The sequence below is a fragment of the Sturnira hondurensis genome, unplaced genomic scaffold, assembly GCF_014824575.4.
Source record: "Sturnira hondurensis isolate 20B ecotype Veracruz unplaced genomic scaffold, ASM1482457v3 Scaffold0000167, whole genome shotgun sequence".
NCBI lineage: Eukaryota > Metazoa > Chordata > Mammalia > Chiroptera > Phyllostomidae > Sturnira > Sturnira hondurensis.
The window spans coordinates 962,201-980,947 of NW_028072798.1; the positions used below are offsets into that span (position 1 = coordinate 962,201).

Below are 18,747 nucleotides of genomic sequence, written 5' to 3' on the forward strand. Positions count from 1 at the left end.
ACATCTATCTTTACCTCTCATATTTCTCTGGATTCAAAGGGGGACCCTGGGGGTCTGAGACATCCCCCATTTAATCTCATCCTGTATGGATTCTGAATTGAGGTAGTGCTGTTGTTAAACCCATTGTACAAATGAGGTCTAGAGAGGTTCAGTAATTTGCCCAAGGTGATACAGCTAGCAGGAGCGAGAATTCAAAATCCAGGTTGGCCTTGACCACTGTACTCTTACGAGTGATAGAAATTTGATATACTTTGAGGAGTGCTTCCAGAGCCGCTGGTGGGTGTACTGAAACTCTTTAGGCCCTCAATATTCTGGTATGATTTCTTGGTCATTTTGTTCTTAGAAAAGTTGTGACCTTGAAAACACTCTTCTTGTGTTGGAAAAAATTTCAAAATTCGTCTGTAACTTACATTGAAGCTTTTGTCATTAATTTAAGTAGTTGGAAAACATGTAATTTCTGATGTAAACATTGGTATTTAAGAATAAAGCTATTGCATCTAATGGAATGTAATACCATAACTAGTTATGTCCACCATGATCCGGTTAAATGATTCAAATTTAACATTGCTCCTTTTCCTCCTTGAAAAGCTGTATTGGTTAAATTTATACTACAAAATGTAGTCCTACTAAGTTTTTATGCTTGAGGTACTTTTTATTTCTTTGCAACATATTTGTATATGTTACAATTTTAATATGTAATGACCAGAAGGCATCAGATGTTCATACTTTTTTGTATTAAAATTGTTATAATACACAGTCGACCCATAAATTGTACACGTTGGTACTTGGGAATCAAACTCTATTTATTTATTTAAATCCCCCTCCTCCTGGGTGGGGTAACATTATTAAAGGAGGCTTTGTTGACCGGTATTTCAAATTGTCCTCCTGTTTGGCTTCCCAAAGGTTAAATATACTTGAAAGTTTTGAAATACAGTGGGGCCACACTCAGATTCAAGCTGTGGGAGAGACGTCTTCTGTACAGTGTGAGAAGGGAAGATAGGAAAGAACAGGTGTGATGCTGATCACAAGTGTGCGCGCAGCACAGCAGTTTCAGGAGGCGCTCGTACAGAACTTGCCGTAGAAAGCAGTTCTTGAGATCCATGCCCACGTGCTCCTTGGAAAGCCTTAGGTGCTCCCGGGCTCTGGGTACCTTGGAAGACTTCTCCCTGGGAAGAATTCTTGTGGAGTGCTGGGAAAGACTGGGACAGTCCCCGGGGCACTGCCACAGCAACTTATACCGGAGGTGGGGAGATGAATGTGAATTTTCTTGGTGGGAGTCTACACAGCAGCTAGATGAGTTGCAAAATAACAGTGTCCCAGTTGTGAACAGAAGAACCCTCTTCATCAGGATGAGAAAAACAAAACTTAAAATTCACTGGTGGGACAGGCAGCAGGGCAGTTACACATAAAAATAAATGATGAAGGCTGCTTTTTAAAAAATTAAAGATGGTAAGCATATAAATGTTAAATCCTTTGTGCTTGGTATTTTGTAAATTCCCTAAAGTATGTGTGAAACTGAAAAAAAATACATGCTTCTGTGGGAAGAATATTTTGACTAACTTCATAGTGAAGGGATGGAAATTATTAAATTAGTAAAACACAAAGTGCGAGGGAACATTCACCTCAGATTTTGCCTTCTGAAATTGGTTTATGAAATTATATTCTATCAACACATGCCTGTCTTATTCTATATGTTAACATTCCTGAAGTCCTCTTAGCTGGGACCATGATTAGGATTCCCTGGGGAGAGATGAGCAGTGTCCGAAATCTCAGCCTGCTGCTGTAACAAGTTTTCTTTATCTGGAGTTCCTACATGCTAAGTTTATCCAAAGGTCTTTAAATAAAACATCTTCCTTTCAAATTGTCAGTGTTTCAGATCCAAACACTGATTCTTCATTTTTATTAAAGCAGCAGTACATTTAAGGAGCTGAAAAACACTAACAACGACTTCTTGGTTTTAAAAAATTAAATGCCTATTAAATAGATTTTCTCCAACAGTGGACATTTATCTTTGATTGTAGAGCTTGAACATGTCTTGCAGTGATACTTTTCCTTTGGTCATCACTTGATTAGAAACATACTCGTCCCAGCTCAAACATCACCTGTGGGCGATAAAAACGAATGACTAATTTCACGGCAAATCATGGGTACAATTAATGAATTCTGACGGAAGAGTACATACACATTTGTGCTTCTCACGTGGCAAGTGCAGATCAGAGGCAGAGGTACTGCTGTTGGGCTGCACATTCTAAATTTATAGCCAGAACTTTAAATGCCACCTTTAAGAATTGTGGAACACTTCAAAAAATCAGTGCATTTACAAAATATAGCACAGTCTTGTGAAACTTAACTCACTTCCTAATAGACTTAGTAACTGGAATACAGTCATACTCTTTCTTGCTAGCATTTTCTACGTCAACTTTAGTATCTCCATAAAAGATACCTCTATGGTGATGAGGATGACGATCATCCACTCCAGGCGCAGTGTCCTCTTCTCAGTCAGGTGGTTCCGCATTAGGTCTGTTAGCTCCATGCAGTGCTGAAGTTTTTCATTCATGACCTACGTCAGAAAAACGGTAAACAAACAAAAAAAAATACAAAGTATCCTGTACTTAACATGTCATTAAGCAAATACGTAACCTGGTCACATTCTGTAAAATTCCAAAGGTCTGAAATAGGTTTACAGTGAGAAATCAGCCCTTTAATTCCTGCTCCTCAGTCCCCTCCCAAAGGCAGCCTGCCCATGCTCCCCGCTGCCTGCATCCACCTGGAGACGTTCTGTAATGGACGCACAGGCTCAAGTGCAAGAAACACTTGGCACGCCTAAGCTTGTAAGATTTCGATGGAAGATCCAAATAGAAAGCTTCTGAGTCCTGGTTTATGGTGACTGCCTGTGGATTCTTAGCAGTTAAGAAAGGCAGTCTTGAAACGTGATTCTTTCAGCATGGCCTTAAGATGACAAAAAGATTACCCTGTACTAAAAAAGTCTCACAAGCAACCCCCCAAAACACTAACACGACCTGCTACACTGACACGACCTGCTGCATGCTCACCACTAGATGGCGCTGCTCTTAACGCTGAACTGCAGAGGTTCTGCCTGCGGATGCCTCCCTCAAGTTGGTGGAGGGGTTACAAGGAACACACCACCTTTGACTTGAATGTGACCACTGGCAAGTTATACCTCTAATCTCTCTGCGGCTCACTTTCTTTTGCAAATTGTGAAGTCTGGAAACAGTTTTTTTTTTTTTTTTTTTTTTTAAGATTTTATTTATCTTTAGAGGGGAAGGAGAGGGAGAGAAACATCAATATATGGTTGCCTTTTGTGCGACCCCTGCTGGTAGTTAGCCTGCAAGGAACCGGCCTGCAACCCAGGCATGTGCCGTGACTGGGAATCGAACCTCGATCCTCTGGTTCGCAGGCCCGCGCTCAATCCACTGAGCTATGCCAGCCAGGGCTGGAAACAGTTTTAAAAGTAGTTTGATTCCCCTTGATTACTTACAAGGTATGCTGAAGGTGCAGGTTTGGCCAGTGGAAATTGGAGACAAATTAGAGATATGTGTGTGGGGTTTTGTTGAAATGTGCTCCTGCACCACATTCACTGACACACAGCCTCTCTAATGACAGGATGCACGGAACCACACTGTCAGCATAAATACTATTTGCCTGTGTTTCCAGACTTTATGGTCATACTAGTTTCTTACGTGTATAAATGTTTAGAACAAAGACTTTATTTTTTATCCCTCCCCTTCCTCTTCTGAGTCCTACTGGCTGCTTGATCTTGGTCCATAAATGTGCTGCTCATCTTCAGGCTTCTGTCTTCACACTACTGACCCAACCCTCTTCCATTTTCTTTCAACTCTGACGAAGGAACCAACATTTTCTTCAACTTAATAGGAGTAAGCCAGAGAGCTGACTAGAGTGTTAGAGTCTTTGATGGTCACTACACTGTGCTGGGCAGAAGAGACTGGATGGTAAGACAAACGCATCTCTGCCTTCTGGCTTAAATGTTCAGTCCAGCGGCTGGGAGACAGTAAAGAAGGTGCCAGAACAGTCCAGGTGAGATGGGGGGAACAGCTGTGGGGTACCTGTTAATAGTTGAGGGGCGTGAAGGCAGAGGTCAGAATGCACGGTGTCCCTCCCTGCTCCTGGAGCACAGGATTTACCACGCAGACCAGGGGTGTCCGGCCTGTGGGCTGCATGCAGCTCAGGCTGGCTGTGAATGTGGCCCAACACAGAATTGAAAATTTACTCAAAACTTTGAGATTTTTTGCGATTACCTGTCACAATGTTTTTAATGTGCGGCCCAAGACAACAACTCTTCCAGCAGGAGCCAGAGAAGCCAAAAGGTTGGACACCCCTGATCATAGACCTTCAATAAATATTTGTAAATGAATGAATGACACCTGGGAGAAAAGACTGACTAGATGTGGAGGCTGAAGCAGGAAGAGGAAACCATGAGTTTCAAGCTTCTGGTAGACTGACAAGGTGGGTGGGGCTAAGTGCTCAGTCCTGCCATTAGCCCACACTGAGAACAGAAGGTTCACTGTTTTCTGGGAGCAAGTGAGTTCCATTTTGGAACCTTAATTGTTGATTAATGCTACAAGTATTTATTGAGTATATGCTCCTCGTAAGTAAGGCCTTTGCCAAGAACTGGGAATTGAACAGGAAAGAAAATAATCAGGGTCTCTCATCTCACACACCCTACATTCCAGTGGCAGGTGACACATGGACTTAATTCCAAAAAGGACGCTGAGAGACAGGACAAGGTGGAAGACCTGTGAGACTTAGGAGGCAAGTGGAGGCACCTGGAAAGTGGAGGCGAGAGCGAGGTCAGAGGGGCATGTTTGAAAATGATCAGGAAAAGGTGGGAGCAGGAGTCATGAGAACAAGACTGGTCATGGCGTGGGCAGGTGGTGGTGCGGGCTCTCTTTCCTCTAGGAAAGAAGAAAAAATAGGGCAAGGAACAACCTTCTCCTCGCACTACACCATCCTTTCTTCGTTCTGTAAGTCTTCTTGTAAGACTCGAAAGCTTGCTGAAAGTCAGGACCAGTTCTTATTTTTTGCGTGTGTTATCTATAGTGCCAGAATTGTTTTGAACACAATAAGGCAGGGTAAATTCTTTGAATTCCTAATTAATCTTCATGTAATCCAACTAGTGTTGATTCCCTCTGGGATGCTAAGAAAATACCCGAGAAACATAATTTGGGAAGCATTAGGTACGTTTCACAGCTCATGGCAGATTTCACACCAAAGACGTCTCAGGTAGAGGCTGGGGAATGAACTGAAGAGCACTGCCTTGTGGAGACCGCATCAAACCACGCGGATGACAACAGTAAAGCGAACAGGACACTGTCCTCTGATGCTGGAGACACAAACTGAATGAGATGTGAGGAGAGTTCCATGAAATTTGTCAGTGACCAAAGGAATTTTCATAAGCAAAAGTTTTAGTGTTATATACTAAGTTTCCAGAAACCGAAGTCCAGGTGTTACCTACAGTGAAATGTACCTCCAACCCCCTACGTCCACCACGCTCTAGCAGGCCATCACCTACGAGGTCCCGACCCACGTGCCTTACTCTATGGGCCCACAAGCTGAACCACCCCCATCTTTGATGTGCCCATCACAGATTAGGGGGTAAGCGGCAAGTTCACTGCTGTTTTAGGGAAGGAGGGGGAAATCCCACAAGTGTAGCTCCAACTTCACACAAGCCCCCTCGGCCCCCAATACACCACCACTTCTAGTTTTAGCTGCTTTGTTCCAGTTCCTAACACAGACTCCTATAAGAATATAGCAGAAATGTATGTAATTTATAAAAATAAATTTTGAATTTTAGCTCGTAAAGAAAAATTCAAGTGGATTTTCAGGGAATGCTGGTGTTAAGGGATGAGGCTTTTATATTTTCTTCCTGAGTTTTGTAATTTTAGCTTTTTTACATTAGGTTTCAGATTCACTTTAAAATGGTGTGCAGGGCAGGATTAATTTTTTTTATATACATAGCTATTCTAGCACCATTTGTTAAATAGTTCCCCTTGTTTTTGTCAAAAATCAACTGCCCATGTGTGTGCAAATCTATTTCTGGATTCTCTCTTCTGTCCCATTAATCTATAGACTTATACCAATCTTCAACTGTCTTGACTACCATAGCTTGATTTCCTGCAAATCTTAAAATCATATAATAAAATTCCTCCAACTGTGTCCTTTCCTCTAAATTGTTCGCCTAGTCTAGGCCCCTTGCATTATCTCCACTTTAAAATCAGCCTGTTTGTTCTAAAAGAAAATAAACCACCCTGCTGAGGGATTGAACTGAATCTACAGGTCAGCTCCTTCATAACTATTCTACACACATAGTGTATATCTTCATTTATTTAGTTTCTCAGGCATGTTTTCTAGTTTTCAGGTACAAGTCTTAGATTAAAAAATATTCCTAAGTAATGCAAGTTTTTGATGTTATTGTAAGAGGTATTTTAAAAATTCACTTCCAATTGTTCATTGATATATAAAGAAAAACAGCGATGTTTTATATATTCACCCAGCATCCTACCACGTTGATTAATTCCCTTATTAGTTTCAGTAGCTTCTTTGTAGAGTCTTCAGGATATTCTACACACAGGGTCATGGTGTCTGTGAAGAAATTATTTTACTTCTTTTCACAGGCCATTTTCAATCTTGGGGCTACAGACAGAGCCCCCACAGGGCTGGTGCCAGGGCTGGTGCCAGGGCTGGTTGGCCTCGCACAGGGCCCTCTCCGCAGGTCTTGGGGGCTGGGGACTCGGGCAACTGCTGATGTGTAACCCAGGGGCAGAGGTCACTCCCTTTATGGCAGGCTCAATCTCAAACGGGCCCAGGGCCTGAAGGCAGCGCATGCAGCTTGCTACCAGCACAGGGGCAGGGGCATACACAGCCCTCCTGTCCCCACTGATGACCTTGTATGCTTGCGCTTCATCTTAGCTGTGACCTGGCTGATCTTTTGGCTGTCACCGTATTCTCACTCAAGGAGGGTGTCCTCAGTTGACTTGCTGTCAATAATTCCATCTTGAGCAGCAAGGAGAGACGGATGAAAAAGCCACCTCCCAGGTCAAAGATCAGAAGGTCTCTTTTGAAATCAACCTTGTCCAGGCCACGTGGCAGTGACTCACTGACAATAAGGAACACAGTGAGACCAGCAGTGGTGGCAGGGCGTTTGGTGTCCTGAAGCAAGGAGTCGTTCAGGTGACGGCAGTGTGAGGGTGATGTGTGGCACCGTCATTACAAAGTACCCGTAATCTGCTGTGTACGGTGTGCACTTTTTTTGACCAAATTTTTGAGGGAGAAATAAGGCTGCACATTACACATGGGCATAACGACTGGAGACCATGGGCACAATAACCCTGTGTGTAACATGCACAGAAATGTGGGTGTGCATTACACACGGCAGCACGTTCTACATGGCAAAACACAGCAGGTTCTCCTTCCCGGGAGCTCGCCCACGTCCTCCTTCTCCCACAGGCGCCGCACCTCCTAAACTTCAAGGGACCCCACAAGACCTGCCAACAGGGGAGCGACGGGCAGGGGCAGCTAGTCCTGGGACTGCCCCCACCCCCAGCACCTGTCTCTGAGGCCCCTTTGTGCTGACTTTCCAGTGAGACAAAGCAGCCCCGCAAAGCAGTCTCTCTCCTGTCACTTCTGTTCTAAGCCCCTCCTTGTTTCACTGTCCCCTGCTTTAATAAACATACTTTCAAAATCAAAAAACCAAAACAAAACAGAAAGCAGGCTTTAAAAATTTTCTCCACTTTTTTCGAAACCTCAAGCGTGCAGTAGGCAGACTGCTGACATGCCACCCAAAGGCCTCAGCCTCCTGGTGTTCCCTCTCTTGTGCAGTCCCCACCCTGGACTGTGGGCCAGGCTAGTGACTCGGTTCTAACAGAGTGATGGCACGCCACTGCTGTGATTAGCTTACAAAAGACTGCGACTCCATCTCCCCCCGCCCTGCTCCCCGATGAACCAAGCTGCCAAGCTGTGAGATGCTCTGTGAAGCCTGCGTGGCGGGGAACTGAGGGACACATCAGGCCCAGAGATGGTGGGGACGGGAAGGCATGACGGTCAGAGGGCAGCACCGGGGAGACCTCTGCGGTGACCGTCCCGTAGCTTGACAGCAAGGTTACATGGATCTACATGTGATAAATGTCATACAATGAGGTACAACTCTGCACACACACAGTACTAATGTCCATTTAGTTTTCTCTCTGCTTTCCCTGTGCCGTTTACCTCCATCATGGCCACCCCCACCATTCCCATGGTTGCTCTGACCCAGGTGCCTCTCCTCCGCTTTGCCCCTACACAGCTACAAGCCCGAGAGGCAGTTCTAACTGGACGTCCTCTTGTAACTCTGATCTCTACTTAAGGTCTTAACTTCGGCTCCTCACCTCCTCCCGGCCCCACAGGCAAATCTCTCTGTTTTGCTTTCTACCCACCACCCACGGGCAAGTATCAGTCGTCCTTCGTCCCCCTCTGCCTGGGCTTCCCTGACCCCTTGTACTCGATTTGCTTGGAGGCTTCTACCTGCAATCCAGTTCCGCTCTCGCCAGCTCCATTACGACGCCAGACCCCACCCATGAACACTGGCTTGAAACTGAGGGACACTTCCCTAGGGGCCACTGGGCCTGGAAGCTCTCCCCTGTCTTACCTACTCTGTAGAGCAGATATCAGAATGTCCTTTTACACAGAAGAGTTGAAAATTTTATGCAGAACAAGAATGGAAAGGGGAAATCTAGCGGTCTGAGAAGTCAAGATAATTCTCCAGAAACAGTTAAATACAATTTCTTAATTTACAACTTGTCTTTACATAGGCAAGTTATAGGCAATAATGTATCTTTTCCTATAAAAGTGAAAAATACATACCTTAACTCTACGAGTAATGCTTAGGAACTGGCAGGTCTTATCATAAAGTTGTTCTAGGTTTTCTCTGTCCCAGTAGAAATCGGGCGTGATCAGGAAGTCTGAACTCAAGTTGATTCGGTGTCTTAAAAAAGGAAAATCATACATTTTATTTTCTGTCTTGAATTAAAAGTCGTGGTCTCTTTTATTTTTTTATTTTCAAGGTGCTTTAAGGTAACAGTTGACCTTGTAATACTTTTGAAAAACGTAAATAAAAAACTTAAAAGGATTTTAAAATTTGCAACCAAACTAATTTAATCTCCGATATTAGTATTATTTATGAAGTAATGTAAAAACAAAATGAGATTTTTTCTATTTCTAAATTTTTTTCATTAAACATTTTACAATATACACACTTTTTGGGGGGGGTGGGTAAGGGTAATCACACGGCTCAAAAAGTAAACAGTACAAATTGCAGTCTTGCTCCCATGCTTATCCCAAACTTTCCTCTTCCCCTCCCCACAGTAACCAGTGTTAGTCCACCTGTATCCCTCCAGGGTTTGCACGTGTGGCTGTGTGCATGCACACACACACACACACACACACACACACACACACTTTCTCTTTCTTAATTTCTATCTGTTTTTACATGACAGGGCTAAGCTTACTTTTAAGTGAAACTTAAGTTGTAGTAGTAACACATAGATAGGTGCTCACTATAAAAAAGGAAAAAAACCTAAAGAATTCAGAAAACAGCCCTGGCTGGTGTAGCTCAGTGGATTGAGCATGGGCCTGTGAACCACACGATCGCGGTTCAATTCCCAGTTGGGGCACATGCCTGGGTTGCAGGCCAGTTCCCAGCAGGGGATGCACAAGAGGCAACCATATATTGATATTGCTCTCCCTCTCTCCTTCCCTTCCCCTCTAAAGATAAATAAATAATATCTTTAAAAAAAAGAATTCAGAAAACAGTGGTAGGGCCCCTATCGTAATACACAACTCAAATCCTTTAGGCCTCGTCAACATGTTCCTGTGTTCTTTCAGGTCTTCTTCTGTCCACACGTGTTATGTGTGTGCACATCAAGATGTGTATGTAAGTACACATTACTTTTGTGTACTTACTTTTGTTGGCTTATACAAAGGTGATTATACCATATACAATTTGTGATTTATTTTTTAAAATCACAAATTTTGTGAAAACTTGTCATTCTTCACAGATTTGCCACATTCCTTTTAATAACACGTAAGGACTTTTATTGTAAAGAGAAGAAAACTTAGGATAAGGATGGCAGGACTCTGTGAAACCGTGCACAAACCTAAGCATATTTAGCCCTGGCTCCTGAGTTTTGATAACCGGTAATCTCAAACTCTGCCTGCATTACCAAGAGAAGAGGAGAGACTCCACCCCACTTCCTGGGGAACTCAAGGCTGTAGGTCAGTGGCGGGTGCTTCTGGGGAATGGGGTTATTTTTTTGTACCCTGAGTTAGGGCTCCTGAGCTACGAGAACTGCGTAGATGATGAAACACAGGACTACTGCTCTCTAGGCCCAGCATCTAAGGAGAACGTGGAGAACAACTCGGGTCAGCTACTTACAATGAACTCCAGTAGTTCGTCCCCCCAGACACTGGAGGAGACGAACCACTGAACAAAACTCAGGATTTCCTTCCATGAGTCCTGGGAAAATTATGAGAATCAACAACTGAAACTTTTTCACACACTTACTTGAAATGATGCGTTACTATGTTTCATCAATTTTCAGGCACAGTTCTTCCCATTTTAACATCTCGGAAAGTGGGAGGCATCTTTGTAACTGACGATATCTTACAGGTAGCAGCTGTGACTTAATTGTCAGTGCCTTCAACAATGTATGAATGCCCAAGAGACAATGTGATAGAATCCTCATCCAAGAAAACCTAAAAGAGCTATTTCAGCAAGTGCCAAACTTGCTGAAGATTTTGTAGATTCTGTGATCAAAAAGCCCTGTGTCACAGCTTTAACTGGCACTGCCACTTCTCTCCTGTGGCAACCTTACGGCATCTCAGACAGTGAATGGGGCACCTAACTTTTCTGTAGCAATCAGTTCTACTCAGCATTATGATGCAGTGGTATATTTTTACTGAGAATTCCCATCATCCAAGCGCTAGAACGTATCTTCCTGCCTTCAAAGGACACTGACTACACTCTCTCATGCAGGTGCAATGCGGTTTGGCTCTGTTCTCCTTTGCACACGGAGAACTTCCTCCAGCAGAGTCCTAACCCGGCCCAACTGCTCGTCACGGGTGGGAGTTCTCCACACACACAAAGCACGAACTGAAAACAGCTGCAAGTCCCACAAAGGTGCCAATGTTGGCTCTTTCCTACAGAACTACAGGGGTGTTTTCTTGAGATCATGAAATACAGGAAGTGTTTTATTTACTGGGAACATTTTACCTTAGGGCAAAGAGTTCACCCATTTTCTGCATAACTTCTTCGTGAGACAGTTTCACTTTCCTCCCAGCTTTTAAAGCCTATTTGGGAGGGAAAAAGAAAACACACATACATACACGTCCATCTGCACTAAGGAACAGGACCAGAAAGCACATTCTGACACGGCATGATTTTCACCCAACACAACTGCTACGTCTCGGATGACTGTCTCCCAGGCGTCTCACTCCGAGAAAATAAACGAACAATCAATCTCATCAGATAGAAATTTTGTATTTCCTTTTCTCATTTCCCTTCTCACCAGCATTTTTATGATGTACGTTCCTAATCTCTTATTGAAAACTCTGGGCATCTTATTCCAAGTATAATTAGCTTATCCGTTCATTGTAAAAACAAAATTAATTATAGTAAATATGATTTTTAATGTATTTTCAAACTTTGATACATTATATGTATTTTTTATGCCACTATTTTCTCATAATTTAGCAAAAGACCTTTTATTTATCAAGAAAAGTGATCACAATCTCCTTCCTTACAGAGGTAACAGTTTGATTTTTTTTCTCTAATTCTGTTGCTTTAAAAATACTGTACCACTAGAAGAAAGTAATTTGAATTTTAAGCTTGAAAAGTAAAAACAAATATGAAGTTTCTTATTCATCATTTTATATGTAATTGGGGGTTCTTTTTCTTAAATGAAGTATAGCTTTCTTAGTGTTTATAATTATTTCATTGTGCCCCCAAATATATGATTATAGTGGGAAATTTGTTTTTTCCCAAATAGAAATTAATCCTTGAAAACAAACAGAAAACTGGTATAATTACCTCTGGAATTGACTGAATGGACTCCACAAACTTATCCAGTGATGCCTCCCAAATAGCCAGTTTCACTGGGGAAAAATTTCACAATGGATCATTTCTCTATCATCACATTAATGGTTTTCCAAAATGCAGAATTACACAATAATAATAATTACCCTGCCACTTCCACAGTATTTTAAGGTGCAAATGTGCTACAAATTTGAAAGTAAAATTTAAGAATAGGTTCATTATCTTAAAGGATAGCACTACAGTGGAAAATGACAGAAGAAACGCAGTAGATTTCCAAGCCCTGCTGGCAGACCAGTGCTCCATTAGGTGGAGTTCCTGAGTTTCTAATGTTGTGGTTGGGAACCAGAGAGTGTGGGGCACACCCTGGGACAAAGCGGGGCTCTGTGAACGAGGCAGTGTTCGGCTTGCCCCCCTCCCTCCCTCTCACAGGGGCTCTGAGTACAGCTTAGAGGTGTCTGAGCCCCCAGGCTGGTAAGGCTGGGCCCCCGGCAGCAGCCTAGCGCAGACTGGTGAAAGTGAAAATCTCGGGGAACTTCTACAGATTTATTCAGGTGTGTGGATCTTTCGAAAAACTCTCAGAGCCATGGAGACTCTCTCCCACTCTGGGAAAAACTACAGTGTGTTTTTCTCCACAGAGGCCTGTGGCAATGTCACTGGGCAGGGTGTTCTCTGCCTACATTAGAGACCACCTAGCAGCGATCACCACGTAGAGAGGAAGAGAGGAAAACAACGGTAGTAATAACAACAATATAAAAAATATTTTTGGAGAGAGTAAGCTTTATCAATACAATTAGGAGTAGCTTTAGAAGAGATACCTGTTTTTTATACTCTGTATCATTTTTCTCCTGGAAGGGAAAAGAAGTGGAAGGAATGCTGAAGCTTTGCGGACTAGTCTGTGAAAACATGGCCAAATCTTGACAGAGTACTTGGACTTCCCTGGATGAAATGAAAACTATGTAACCCTTCCTCTGATAAGCAGTGTTGACTTACCTGAAAGGCAAAGAGCATTCGAAAAAGCAAATTTCTCTAGAATGGCGTCATCTAAATCTAGCTCTGAATTTAGCCTGATTTCCCCGTGGTGAAGTTTAGACTGCCCCCTGTGAAAAGGGAAATGAAAAGAGTGTTCTAAATCTTAAAAAGCACTTTATTTTTTTCTTTTGAAGAAGTCACCTTACAATCTTTCTATAGGTCATTTTGGTAGTTTGTATCAAGTCTTATAAATGTTCTTATAACCTTTGATCCAAGTAATTCCACTTCTTGAAATTTATTCTAAGGAAACAATGGATGCAAAGAAAGACTGTATACAAAAACTTTACAGTCCAGTGCTTAACAGCAAAAAATTAGGAAAGAAACGAAATGTTCAATGTGAGAATGGTTCATTTGTAGTATACCACACAACAAAAATTATAAAGCATAACTCTGGAAGGGTATTTACTGGAAAGGGAAAATAGTCACAATAAATTGTTAACTGAAAAAAAATGACGACTATAAAAGTATACACACCGTGTAATCTAAAATCACACTGATGTGGCATGGTTGGGGAGGGAGACGAGACACGGTGAGAAACTAAGGTGTGCGTGCAGCGAACTCTGGAAGGGACTGGGGAGATGGGGAAGCGCAGGGAACTTAGCGTTTAAATGTCAGAGAATTACAGGGCGAATCCTCCCAAATGATGTCAGACCAGGAAGAGAGGGACGAAGAGGGCTGGACAAGCAGAGTCTGCTCTGATAATGTCAGGGGGAGGGAAACAAACAAACAAACACAGACAGACAAGGAAGAGAGCAGGGCTGACGAGATGCTTCACGAAGGAGCTCAGCCCAGGCCACAGAGGTGAGTGGGGCAGCAGCCACTTGGGGTCAGAGGCGGTAACTGCAGCGCCAGGGTTTGTTAGGAGTCAGTGAGATGGCGCACGGCAAGCACTCAGGACAGCGTGCCTGGCACAGGGCATGCAGGTAGGCTTCACCGCTTACTATTCCTTAGCTCTTTTCCCATCTGTCTCTTCCTGATGGTCCTAAAGCTCTGCTTTCCTCACTTCCTTTCTTAACACGAATCTTTTCCCCCTAGGCCACTAGACAAGTAACTGCAGAAGGAAAAAGACCTTTCAACCTGGTTCCCACTGCCTTCTCTTTCTGTCCTTACTTTGTTTCCTACCCCTCACCGAGACAGGCAGCGGCTAGGATGCTGCCCACCCATGTACCTCACCGGGGAATATATGTCAGGACCCCATTTCTTCAAGAGGTTCTCTCTGATCACCCCCTCATTACATTTCCCATTATACTGAAAATATATCAACAGGGAAAACTTAAGAGAAAACTACCAGAATAATGTGAGGGGTTCGATTTTCATGAAGGCATACTATTTCACTGATTGAGGCTGCTTATGAAAGTTACCATTGTGGGGTTATACTCCCTACTTGTTTTAATTTATGGGTAGCCTGAGAAAGCTTGTGTTCCACCCACTAATCTTTAATATACAGGGGAGGGCAAAGTAGGTTTGCAGTTGTGACTACGTGAAACACAAGAGCTCATTCTTGCATTGCTACTAATTATTGTATTATTTTTTCATATGAACAACTGTAAACCCCCCTTTGCCCACCCCTGTCTTTTTAGGCTTCACATTTGTAACAATAACTTTTTTCTTAAAATTTGTCTCCAAATTCATAAACCGTTTATCTCCTCTACGACTTTTACCTCATTGTTCCAAGTGCTTTTTGGTGAATTTGATAAATTGCTTACTCTGTTTTTACGTAGTTAAGCTCTTCATTTTCCCAGTGCACCAATGCAATTTCATAGGGCTGATTTTCATGTTTTTCTAGAATTTGCAACACATGCTTCATCTAGAATATAAGGAAAATTAACCAGAAATTATATAGTGTTAATGTTTATAATATTTTCGTTACATTTGATGACATTTCTTCTGTTGTTTAATTTTTACAAGAAAGGCAAATTCATTGTGATATTAAACTCATCATGAAGATATATTCATCTGTCTTTGCATTTGGAAACCACAAATGAGCATAAAGGAAAAAATAAAAATTATCATTATCCCACAGCCCACAGAAAACCACCAGTAAATTTAGGGTTTGTATTCTTTAACGTGAACGACACAGAGGTGGCTGGAGAAAGTGACAGTCTGTCTCTGCTCTCCGAAACTCCTAACACCCACACCATTAAATCTGGTACACAGCCTTCCAGAGATTTTTCTGTGTGTACATATGCACGTTTACTTTGCTTTTTATAGGAACCAGGATCACAGAGTGCATGTGCGCATTTTCAGACGAGGTCGGGCGCGTTCAGGGTGGTATAGTCGGAGACCAATGCACATTTTCAAGGCTGGCCTCTTTGAAGCAGAAACTGCAATGTACTTAACCACCCTAAGTGTCCATCCTCGGGGGGATAAGTCCTACTCTCCACTCTAACAAGGTTGCAGCGCACATCCTTACGTGTGTATCTTCATGGGCACGTGGGAATATTTCTTTAGGAACTGCTAGATCAAAAGACATGCACACTACAATTTTGGTAAATACTGCTCAACTGTTCCTCCACACAGTTTTCCTGATTTTAGAATCCAAACATTTATGAGAGCATTCTTCAAAAACAATGGGTATCGTCAGCCTTTTACCTCTTCAAATAGCCAATCTTTCCTATCTTTTCCTACATTTCTTGGTCATTTATTTTTCCCTTTGCTTCAGGAAACCGCTCCAGCCACCTTCCTGTGTGTTTGTGTGTGCGCGCCTGTGTGTTTGCCCTCAGTAAAACGGGGATTATATGAGGTATGTTTTTAACTAGCTGCTATTATATTGGAATAGCTGTAACCTGCTCTTTTACTGTAACTGCATTGTACACAGTCTCCACCATTTCCCAGGAATATTTTTCCACATGATTTTTAAGAGCTATCATCATGTAGTCTACATTTACTACAGTTGTAGTTAAATTACCGAAATTTGTAGTATTTAATGAACTTCCTACTATTACATACTTTGATTATTTCTCAATTTTGCTACTGTAAGCAACCTGTAGCTGGACCTCCCTCCCTATACATCATCCATCCTGCATAACTGCAATTGTTTCCTTTGGATAATTTTCTAGATGTGAAATTACTGAGTTAAATATAGTAAAGCTTTAATGTGTATTATCAAACTGCCTCTAAAAAAATTTCTTCAGAATCCTGATTCTTCAGTATCCCAATCAGGATAATGAAGAAATTATTTCTTGTGAGTAATAAAATTCTACAAAACTGATTTAAAAATCAGACTCAGAGCAGCTAGTTTCCCGTGAACTCTGTGTATATTAATTTTGTAGATTATCACGTAGATTATCATGTATAAAGTATATTCCCTCTGTCTGCAGCGTAGCTACAATTGTCATGATTCTCCAAAAATCAGTGTATGCTCAGACAGTGGAGAAGGCAGGACATTTATAAGCCAAAATATATATTTTGGAAGATAAAACTGCTAGGATAAATATCACATAATATAAAGAAAACAAACTATGGACTATCTATTAATTTATGCTCCAGTGGCTCAGACTGTCAAGTGCTAATTAACAATTTATTTTGGAAAACTGTATTTTTATACTTTTACAATTTATACTTACAGTTTTGTCCTTCACATTCCAGAACACAGCAGCTCCTTCCCTAAATTAAAAGAATAAAAGAATCAGTTAAAGGTAGAATATATTCTTAAGGACCACCCATATAAAGCCATGCTTATAGATAACTTCTTGAATGTATCCAGAATGCATTAATACACGATTTATTGCTGATTTGACTTTATGGTTCCTAGACAGATTTGCCAAAACATAACCGCTCTTTTAACTCTTAATAAAAACTTACCCCTAAAAAATTCTTTTGGTTTTCAGAATAACTATTGTAATACTATATGAGGGAAGACAACCCCCCCAAACTGAAATTATCTTCTGGAGGGTGGGCCCCCTAGACTCCAGGCTCCTCCCACTGTGTGATTGTTCTATGATCCCATTTGCATCAGTGCACCAGCTGGCGTTGTTCTGAGAGGCTGCGTTTGGCTGCAGTGAATTTTTTTGAAGAGGCTTTCAATGTGCTTGCCCATTTCATAATGAGTGATTTACAAGTGTACCAGCCCACACAGCCCTGAGTATTCAGCAGTTTTTGATAAAAAAAAATAGCATGACCCCCGTGGCCCACCGTCCCTATTCTCCAATCTCACCACAAGCAACTTTTTTTGTTCCCCTGGATCAAAAGAGTCCTCAAAGGGAAATGTTTCACTGATGTGGAAAAAGTGGGAAAAAAAAAGGCAGAAACACTAAAAGGCATCAAAATCAACAAGTTCAAAAATTGGTTTGAGCAGTATAAAAATGTTCGATAGGCGTATTGCATCATATGGACGGTACTTTGAAAGCGACTAAAGTTCAAACAAGAAAGAATACAGAATTTTTTACAAATAAATCCTGGGTCTTTTTGGGTCCCCTCTCATTTAACTTGATGTATCCAGACTATTTCACACCTGCTTCAATTGAGACTCATTTTAGCTTTCCTACGGATTTGGCTTTCAGAAAAAAAAATGAAGGGTCACAATTCTAACAGTCTGAGATAAATGAAAGCCCGAAGTGACCACAGGAACCCAAGGAGCAAGGCCGCCCATCCTTTACAGTGCTTGCTGCAGAACTATTGCACAATGAAGCCACAGGAGGCCCTCTGCATCCAGTTCTGGCTTTGGCGAAATTTAAGGCCTATAAACCAAATGGTTTTTAAAAATATTTTACTGATCACAGTGGTCCCATTCCCCCCCTTTATTCCTCTCCACTCTGCAGCCCACCTCCCACCCGCATCCCCCTTTTTAGTTCAATATCCACGGGTCGTATGTCAGTTGTTTGGCTTCCACATTTCCCATACTATTCTTAACCTCCCCATCTATTTTGTACCTACCCTTTATGCTGCTTATTCCCTGTACCTTTTCCTCCATTCTCCTCTTTTGCCTTCCCTGCTGATTACCCTCCATGGGATCTCCATTTCTGTGATTATGTTCTGGTTGTTTGCTTAGATTGTTTTTGTTTTTTTAGATTCAGTTGTTGATAGTTGTGAGTTTGTTGTCATTTTACTGTTCATATTCTTGATCATCTTCTTTTTCTTAGATAAGTCCCTTTAACATTTCATATAATAAGGGCTGGGTGATGATGAACTCCTTTAAGTTGACCTTCTCTGGGAAGCACCTTATCTGCCCATACATTCTAAATGACAGATTTGCTAGACAGAGTCATCTTGGAGGTAGGCCCTTGCCTTTTATAACTGCAAATACTTCTTTCCAGACCCTTCTTGCCTGCAAGGTTTCTTTTGAGAAATCAGCTTATAGTCCTATGGGAACTCCTTTGTAGGTAACTGTCTCCTTTTCTCTTGCCGCTTTTAAGATTCTCTCCTTATCTTTCATCTTGGGTAATGTAATGATGACGTGCCGTGGTGTGTGCTTCCTTGGGTCCAACTTCTTTGGGACTCTGAGCTTCCTGGACTTCCTGGAAGTCTGTTTCCTCAGCCAGATTGGGGAAGTTCTCCTTCATTATTTTTCAAATAAGTTTTCCATTTCCTGTTCTTCCTCTTTTCCTTCTTGCACCCCTATGATTTGGATGTTGGAATGTTTAAAGTTGTCCTGGAGGGTCCTAAGCCTCCCC

The 18,747-nt window shown here is 42.0% G+C and overlaps 1 protein-coding gene across 4 annotated transcripts in view; it reads right to left on the minus strand.

The window, feature by feature from the left end:
- Positions 1 to 782: 782 nt before the first annotated feature.
- Positions 783 to 18,747, minus strand: part of RMND1 (required for meiotic nuclear division 1 homolog) — a 40,048-nt gene continuing 22,083 nt past the window's right edge. For all 4 annotated transcript variants that reach the window (XM_037050352.1, XM_037050223.1, XM_037050404.1 and 1 more), the window contains 8 exons: positions 16,702 to 16,741; positions 14,842 to 14,942; positions 13,097 to 13,203; positions 12,101 to 12,165; positions 11,285 to 11,361; positions 8,878 to 8,998; positions 2,444 to 2,560; positions 783 to 2,102 (listed from right to left, as the gene is read on the minus strand). In XM_037050352.1, coding sequence (XP_036906247.1) covers positions 2,070 to 2,102; positions 2,444 to 2,560; positions 8,878 to 8,998; positions 11,285 to 11,361; positions 12,101 to 12,165; positions 13,097 to 13,203; positions 14,842 to 14,942; positions 16,702 to 16,741 — 661 coding nt within the window. In that variant the 3' untranslated portion in view covers positions 783 to 2,069. The remainder of the gene's footprint in view (positions 2,103 to 2,443; positions 2,561 to 8,877; positions 8,999 to 11,284; positions 11,362 to 12,100; positions 12,166 to 13,096; positions 13,204 to 14,841; positions 14,943 to 16,701; positions 16,742 to 18,747) is intronic.